Source organism: Acomys russatus, chromosome 1 (assembly GCF_903995435.1).
Source record: "Acomys russatus chromosome 1, mAcoRus1.1, whole genome shotgun sequence".
Lineage (NCBI taxonomy): Eukaryota > Metazoa > Chordata > Mammalia > Rodentia > Muridae > Acomys > Acomys russatus.
In genome coordinates, this window is record NC_067137.1 from 48,285,287 (window position 1) to 48,294,680 (window position 9,394).

General features: G+C 41.3%; 1 protein-coding gene across 1 annotated transcript; it reads left to right on the top strand.

Moving 5' to 3' along the window:
* Positions 1-7,892: 7,892 nt before the first annotated feature.
* Positions 7,893-8,849, top strand: Prps1l1 (phosphoribosyl pyrophosphate synthetase 1 like 1). The gene has a single exon (XM_051153654.1). It carries the CDS (start codon positions 7,893-7,895, stop codon positions 8,847-8,849), a length of 957 nt encoding a protein of 318 aa, XP_051009611.1.
* The last annotated feature ends 545 nt before the right edge of the window (positions 8,850-9,394 follow it).

Sequence of the window (9,394 nt, forward strand, 5' to 3'; positions counted from 1 at the left end):
ATTCCAATGATTAGACACAGCTATTATGTTTTTTAAAAAAAATATTGTTCAAGCAAGAACAAGTTTGAGGACAGCTGTAAAAGCAATGACCTATAAAGCACTTCTCCAGTAGCACTGCAAAGGGACTCAACAAAATATCTTCCAAAAGAAAACTACAGTAACTAATATTTTCAAAGTCAGCAAGCTATGTTGATAACTTAGTAGCCCCAAGTGAAAGAGAGTAAGAGATGAGTGAGATGGATCAGAGAACAAAGGTCCTTGCTACACAAGCCTAGGAATTTGAGTTTGATCCCTGGAAGATATGTAAAGATGGACTTAGAAAACAAACTCCATGAAGTGTCTTCTGACCTCCTCTTACCTGCCTTAGGACAGACAGACACACAGACACACGCACACACAATTTGATTATGAAGAAGAAGAAGAAGAAGAAGAAGAAGAAGAAGAAGAAGAAGAAGAGAGAGAAGAAGAAGAAAGAAGAAGAAGAAGAAGAAGAAGAAGAAGAAGAAAAGAAAGAATGAATTAATAAATAAATAAAAAAGACATATCTATGAGGAAATGATGCAGAATGCAGCAGGGAGAAAAACTATAAATGACAGATTATTAGAAAATAGAATATAAAGATGTGCCATGTATCATCAGAGTATCAATAGACTTACATACAGGAAATATTTGGAGCGATAAATCAAGAGGACTTCCTATACCTGATTTTTAAAAATCACTAATGCACAGATTCAAGAAAACCAGACCTAATTATTTAAGAGATAGAGGTGGCTCGTGCCTGTAATCCCAGCAGTCTGGGAGGTAGAGGCAGGGGGATTTCTGTGAGTTTGAGGCCAGCCTGGTCTACAAAGCAAGTCCAAGACAGCCAAGGCTACTCAGAGAAATGCTGTCTCAAAAACCAGAGAGGGGAGGGAGAGAGGGAGGGAGGGAGGGAGGGGAGAGAGAGAGAGAGAGAGAGAGAGAGAGAGAGAGAGAGAGAGAGGAGAGGTGGGGGCAGGGCGAAGCTAGACAAATAACATTGACTCTACAGAGCAAGAGAGACATTAGGAAAGAAAGTGAATGAGGAATGGGGAAAATCTTTAAAAGCGCAAGAGGAGGAATGTTGATCATCAAAGGAAGCTACATTCTAAGCAGCACTAATTAAATCCCAAAGAGTGGACATGATGGTTTCAATGATTGAAAATACAACTGACAACACAGGATTGTATACCTAGGAAAAGTATCTCTCAAGAATGAGTGTGAAAGGCTGGAGAGATGGCCTAGTGGTTAAGAGTAATTATGGACACTGGTACTCAGGTGCACATACACACACATACACATAGTTTAAAAAATAATTTTTATAAAGAAGAAAAATTGGGATAAACAGGAATATTGGCCCAAGCCTATGATACCAATACTGGGGAGACAAAACTAAAAGAAATTGTCAGTTTAGTTAGGGAAGAAGAGGCAGGTGGATGTCTGTGATTTCGAGGCCAGCCTGGCCTACAAAGAGGGTCTAGGACAGCTACATGGAGAAACCCTGTCTCATAAAACAAAACAAAAAAGGCATCAATTTGAAGACAACCTATGTACATGGTGAGACCCTTGGTCAAGGACAGAGGAAGGATAAAGAAAGGCAGGGAAAAAGGAGTGAAGAAAGGAGAGTAGGAGGCAGGACACATTTAAACTCCTAATCAAAGAAGAAATTGCCATCAAAACTGAAAAATAATTTTATCTGAAAAAGAAAGAAATGCTGCAAAAATACTATATATGAAATTTAGCTGGAAACCTAGTGGGGAAAGGACAGAGTTACAGTACCCTAGCACTCAGGAGACTGAGACAATAGGATAGATGAACCAAAGAACTCAAGACAAGCTTGGGGAAATTACCAGAACTTGTACAAAAAGAAACAAGTTGGCTGGGCATAGTAGCTCATTCCTGTAATCCCTGCACTCCATAGGTTGAGGCCGGAATATTGTCATCTAATGCCAAAGGTGTTAAGTACACTGGTGATTATAAATAAAACAACACAGAAGAAACTATCATGGAAAGCATCTAGCCTTATATTTCTGTCTAATTTGCTTTCCGTTGCTGTTCAGTGATGACACACTGAACAAAACCAGCCCTGGGAAGAAAACTTTTATCTCATTTTGCAGGTGGCAGTCTGTCATCAAGGTAAGCCACAGCAGGAACAGGGAGGAGTGCTGCTTCCTGGATATCTTCCTTTTGTAACTCAAGACCATCTGCCCAAGGGTGGTACTGCCCGCAGTGAGCTAGACCCCCCTCTACTAATAAGCAATAAAAAAAATATTCCTTAGACATGCCAAATTGGGGGGGGGGGGCTAACCAGCACTTGAAACTTCAGAAAAAATAGATCCTCAGAGGTGTGGTCACCAGACTCGTAGTGCTGGCATCGCCTGGCATCCGGGTGGAAACACAACCCCAGACTCCTCTCCTTGCACCGCAACAAAGGAGCACTGATTAGAAGCCCTGCGGATGGAGTCTGGGAATCTGTGTTCTCACAAATCTTCCCAGTAGCCCCGAACTCTCTGGAATTGTCAGTTACACAAACACTCTCAAACACACTGCAGGCAATTTTCACTTATGTGAATGGATAGCTGGCTTCTGTGCCTTTTTGAAAGATCATTATCAATACTTGATGGTCAGTACTGAGGAGGAAAATGGTCAAGCTTATTTTCAACTTATTGTTTATTAACTGGCCAGAAATTACAAAAGCACTGTGGGATATTTCTTCGTTTGTCCTAACAAAATAGGTTATCTATTCCCTAAAGATGACAGTCTGAAGGACCACAGAGAGGCATTCACTTCCTTCATGTGTTTTCCAACAACAAAGTTCTCGTGTATCAGAGGGGGTATGTAAGGGGTGCCGGGTTGACACCTCTGACTCTGATGACAAACACTAATCTGGAGTCTGCAGATATATGAAAGTTGAGTTCGATAAATTAAGCACAATGAATTTAATTGTGTCCCAAACTAGCATGGGCCAAGCAGCATCACTGAATTGCCAAATCAAGATGATGGTGCTTATCTTAATATGAAACATAGACAAGGCCTGCCACCAGTGACACACTTTTTCCAACAAGTCCCTTCTCCTCATCAGATAGTGCCACTGCCTGATGACTAGACATTTAAAGATATAAGCCTATTACAGGGGCCATTCTTTTTAAACCACCACAGATATGTTTTTTCCTTTGCCCTTCAAAGCATAAAAGAAAGTACTTTGCCTGCCTGTCTGTCTGTCTGTCCGTCTGTCTGTCTCTTTGTTTTTGAGACAGGGTCTCACTATGTAATCTTGGTTGGCCTGGAACTTACTGTGTTGACCAGGCTAGCCTTAAACTCACAGAGATTCACCGGACCCTCCCTCCTGAGTGCTACAAAACATTTTAAAAGATATTTGAATATCATAAATGGAAGTTTTATGTTCTTAAAGTTCATTAACGTAACATTTTATTACTTGTACACAAGTACTTTCAATTACAAAAGACCTTCGATTATACACAAAAAAAGCAACTATCAGTCCGGAACCTGCTTTGAAACACTCAAGATTGTTTCACAAAGCTATGAGAGAGAGATTTTCTTATTTGCAATGTGGTAGTTACAGAATCTCTGTGTTCTGCTTTGTCTGTCATGACAATGGCACATTATTCAGCTCCTGGAATCTCATTGTTATTCTAGGATTATCATTTCATACTAAGATTGCTTGGTTTACTGGAATTTCAAAAGCAACTCCAAAGTACACTTGAGAAACACCTTCACGAGTCTAACAGAACAGTACACAACCAAAGCCAATGTTTCTGAGCCACAAAACTTCCTCCCGCTCTCCTATTTATTTCACTCTGCCTTATATTCCTAGCAGCTACCTACACATCTATTATATAAGATGACAGATTTCCAGCAAAGAGCTTGATAAACACACACAGCAGTCAGCTCCAATTGTAAACAATCACAAAACAACCTTTAAAGCATTTGTACCAAATGTGAATCACAGTGGGAAACTGTTTTTTCCAAATAGTGCAGTTGACGGTTATGAGTAAAATAGACGAGGGAAGGCGGTGTTACAGTAGTGATCTGGAACTGTGAGTCAATGAGTAAAATTAAAGGCACAAAGAAAGTCTTCCTAATCAACAAGAAGATAACTGCTGGAAAGAAAAATATGTTCCTTGCTTGAAATTAACTGCCACACATTCTCAACCTACACAAAGCTGTCAGAAAGGACATCTAAATCTGTCCTTGTTTGCAACATGTGTTGTGACAAGATTTGACAGTTTATCAAAGGACTATAATTGCCACCTAAACATCTTAGCATTTTGTCAACTGTAAGTGTGTTTAGTGAAAGCATTTATTTAACTTAAAATACAATCATTTTCCTTGCTTTCTGAAATGACTGCCTGGATTTCTTTTCTCCTTAGCTGGTCAAGCTCCATCAGAACTATCTTTGAATTATTTATGTGGGAATTGTGAAGGCTGAAGAGATAGTCAGCAAAGCAAGAGGCTATTGCCAAGGGAGTGCATATATTCTGGTTACTGACTCAAGAGACCTCTTTCAAACTGCAGCAGTTCTCACAGATCTGTGGAGATAGGAAGGAAAAAGATGAGGCCCGTGTCCCATTCATAAGTCTCATTTCTAGAACAATTTACTAAGAAGCACTACGTCTACAGATAGAGCATGTTGCCCAATGCATAGCTGTATCCCTGCACGTGACTTTTCTTCCAGAAGCAGCCAGTCAGTGGTAAGACAGTGGTCTCCCGCAACCTATAGAATTGAAGAGAACAGAAGTGAAATCTCTGTATGATATATCCAAGTGTAAAAAATGTCAAAATAACAACTATGACACTAATGGTTCATTTCTTTCTGAACATTTTAGAAGTTGGTTTCAGCCAACAGGACATTTGGGCTCCTATCTGTTCTTTGCTGTAGTTGCTTGTTAAGATTTTTTTTTTTTTTTTTTTTTTTTTTTTTTTTTGTGGTCAGAGATCTTCTTTTCTTTATTTTTTAAAATTTTTTATTTTTTTATTAATTTATTCTTGTTACATCTCAATGTTTTTCCCATCCCTTGTATCCTCCCATTCTTCCCTCCCCTCCCCATTTTCCCCTTATTCCCCTCCCCTATGACTGTTCCTGAGGGGGATTACCTCCCCCTGTATATGCTCATAGGGTAGCAAGTCTCTTCTTGGCTACCTGCTGTCCTTCCTCTGAGTGCCACCAAGTCTCCCCCTCCAGGGGACATGGTCAAATGTGAGGCACCAGAGTACGTGAGAAAGTCATATCCCACTCTCTACTCAACTGTGGAGAATGTTCTGACTGTTGGCTAGATCTGGGTAGGGGTTTAAAGTTTACCTCCTGTATTGTCCTTGGCTGGTGCCTTAGTTTGAGCGGGACCCGTGGGCCCAAATCTGCCTATCATAATGTTCTACTTGTAGGTTTCTAGGACCCTCTGGATCCTTCTACTTTGCTATTCTCCCATGCTTCTCTCATTTAGAGTCCCAATAGGATGCCTTCCCCTCTGTCCCAGTTTCCTGGTAAGTGAAGGCTTTCATGGGACATGCCCCTTGGGCTAGTATGCAGATATAAGTGAGTATATACCATTTGATTCTTTCTGCTTCTGGGTTAACTCACTCATTATGATCATTTCTAGCTCAATCCATTTATCCACAAATTTCGGGAATTCCTTGTTTTTAAAGCTGAGTAGTAGTCCATAGTGTATATGTACCACAGTTTCTTTATCCATTCTTCTACTGAGGGACACTTAGGCTGTTTCCATGTTCTGGCTATTATGAATAAGGCTGCTATGAACATGGTTGAGCGAATTTTCTTGTTGTGTGCTGGAGCATCTTCCGGGTATATTCCAAGGAGTGGAATAGCTGGGTCTTGAGGAAGCCCTATTCCCATTTTTCTGAGATAGCAAGAATTTTTTGCAAGCATTTCTGCACACTTTTTATTGTTTCCATCATCCCAATAAACTTGGGGGTGGTGAGAAGAAGGGGCCTATCATGCTAGAGCAGTAAACGCAGAAATCTAGTGAGTCCACATCCTCATACACACTGGGCTGTAGTGACTCAGAACATCATGGGTAGCTGACTGGCTTCTCTGGTAACTCAGATTCCTGGCTGTGAATTGGGATATTAATATGACTGGATGGCCTCTGAGGCCACTTTCATCCTTAACATGTTATGATTCTCGAAAAATCCTTGGCATTCTGAGGTACAGCAACAGGGAGGTCTTGGAACAAAAATAACAGCAAGACAAAAATGGCTTCTACTTAACGACTCGAGAAAATTACAACCAACTGTGGGTTTTAAATGTTTACATTAGTATTCGGTCCTATTTAGGTAATATTAAATCTATTTAAAAATCTGTTTTGTTTTGTTTTTTTTTTTTCATTAAAAACTGAAAATGTGTGTCATACTGAGAACACTAAAAGGAAAATCAATTTAATTGAGGCTGCAAGTACTTTTTAGTGCTTCTAAATTAAGCTACAGGATTTTCTGTACAAATCACTGTATGTGGCTCATTTAGGATGAATTACATGGCACAGGTGTTTCTGTTGGATTTGTTTTTAGGCGAAGAACATGAATGAAGAGCTGTGAAGAGCAAGCAGTTGGCACGATTGTCAGCCACAAAGAGCATGCACTGAAGGGGAGAAGGGTACTTTCATCTCAAGAGAGATGTGCTTACATCATTAGCATGCTATTTGGATGTAACATTTTAACACAGGCATTGTTAGTTGTTTATGTAACTTTACAATATCTCATTAACTATATAAAAATAAAATTTCATAACCAAGTAATGTGTTTCTCAGACTTTGTTGTATACAATAAATGTTTTTGATAACTTACTTATTGATGACCCCTTGCTGGGTCCCACACAGGTTCCTTAAACATCTAAGAAAGTTCCTTGCCATTCACCATCTTAAACCCCAACAGAGATGTTGCCATCTGCGAGTGGATTCAGCTACATTCACAGCGAAGCCAGGATGCAGGATCCACGATGCTTGTGGGCTGCAGAGTTCTTTCTTTCTTTTTCTTTTGGTTTTTCAAGACAGGGTTTCTTTGTGTAGCCTTGGCTGTCCTGGACTCACTTTGTAGACCAGGCTGGCCTCGAACTCAGGGATTTACCCCCCCCCACCTCTGCCTCCCTGAGTGCTGGGATTACAGGTGTGCATCACTGCACCTGGCTGGGCTGAAGATTTTGATACATCTGCAAGGGTTAAAACAACTGGGGCACAGGAATTGCTTGTGGAGTATTTATTTAGTTAACATAGCAAATCCTCCGTTGTATATTGTGGAGATACTTGCAATACTCTGGAATAGATTCCCATTTGCACCTTTTCCAACCTTTTGCCTTTTCGCTCTGTTGAAGAAATGGACTGAACATCACTTTGCACATACCTCCTCCAACCTGAAACTTTTTCTTTTAAACTTGCTGTTTTGTGTTTTAATGTATTCAACTTTTAACATTCTCCTAAAGCTAATAAAAATAATTAGCCAGGATGGGACCAATGCCTTTAACTCCAGCACCTGAGAGGCAGAGACAGTAACATCTCTTGAGAGTGAGGCAAGCCTAATGTACAGAACTCGTCCCAGGCAAGCCAGAACTACCCAGAGAAACACTGTCTGGAAAAACACAAGAAAAATTAATAATAACAGTAAGAAAGTCACCGTAGACTATAAAGTCTTCTGAATTTGATAGTGTGCAGTAGATGCCAATCAAGGTTGTTTTTGTTTTTTCAAAAGACTTCAGGTCAGATCGGCACAACCGTTAGGGGAGGGACAGTAACGGTTTTGTAACCATTCTCTGAGCAATGACCAGAAACTGTTAGAGAGTCAGTGGTTCAGTTTCCGTTCCAAGGCGGAAAAGCCAAGACCAGTTAAGTCTAAGCTCTCTGGCCAAGATGCCGAACATCAAAATCTTCAGCGGCAGCTCCCACCCGGACTTATCTCAGAAGATTACCGAGCGCCTGGGCCTGGAGCTCGGCAAGGTAGTAACTAAGAAGTTCAGCAACCAGGAGACCTGCGTGGAAATTGGTGAGAGTGTGCGTGGAGAGGATGTTTACATCGTTCAGAGCGGTTGTGGCGAAATCAACGACAGTCTGATGGAACTTTTGATCATGATTAATGCCTGCAAGATCGCTTCAGCCAGCCGGGTGACTGCAGTCATCCCATGCTTCCCGTATGCCCGGCAGGATAAAAAGGATAAAAGTCGGGCTCCCATCTCTGCCAAGCTTGTAGCAAATATGCTGTCGATAGCGGGTGCAGATCACATCATCACCATGGACCTACATGCATCTCAGATTCAGGGTTTTTTTGACATCCCGGTAGACAATTTGTATGCAGAACCAGCTGTCCTGAAGTGGATACGGGAGAATATTTCTGAGTGGAGGAACTGCACAATTGTCTCTCCCGATGCTGGTGGAGCCAAGAGGGTCACTTCCATAGCAGACCATTTGAATGTGGACTTTGCCTTGATTCACAAAGAACGGAAGAAAGCCAATGAAGTGGACCGCATGGTGCTTGTGGGCGATGTGAAAGATCGGGTGGCTATTCTTGTAGATGACATGGCTGATACTTGTGGTACAATCTGTCACGCGGCAGACAAACTTCTCTCAGAGGGAGCCACCAGAGTCTACGCCATCTTGACTCACGGAATCTTTTCTGGCCCAGCCATTGCTCGCATCAACGGTGGATGCTTTGAAGCAGTAGTGGTCACTAATACCATACCTCAGGAGGACAAGATGAAGCACTGCACCAAGATCCAGGTGATTGACATCTCCATGATTCTTGCCGAAGCCATCCGGAGGACCCATAATGGGGAATCCGTTTCCTACCTGTTCAGTCATGTTCCTTTGTAACAAAATGACGTTAAGTTTTAAATGCTGGAAGATAAAGTTAAAATAAATCCTGTTCATTGTTTTGCCTCTGTTTTTCATAAAATATTCAGTAGGAGACCCAGTTGGGCCCACTGCGGCCTCAATAGATAGGAGATTGTGGGTTTCCTGACTTGGTTATTTCATTCTGGCGTCTTTGATTTTTGTGGACTTTGGAGTTTCACAAAGCCCCATTGCTACAAGGTTTTTGATCTCCCAACATATTGCATCACACTACTCGAGGACAAATGAGCTACAATGCCACTTGTTCTAACACACTTATGCCCCAAGTTCCCCAGAGTCTATGGTGAGGTGCAGCATACACCCTGGACTTTCCAATCCATTCCCCTGTATTCCAAATGCACTGGGAGGAAGGCAGCTTCCAGTTTAAGCCACCATCGCAATCACCAAGTGCACACAGCAACGTACAGCAAGTGTTCGAGAAGACAGTGACTGTTTGGAAACTCGTCTTAGATTTTTTATTTTAAGATTTGTTTATTATTACGTGTACAGTGCTCTGCCTACATGTA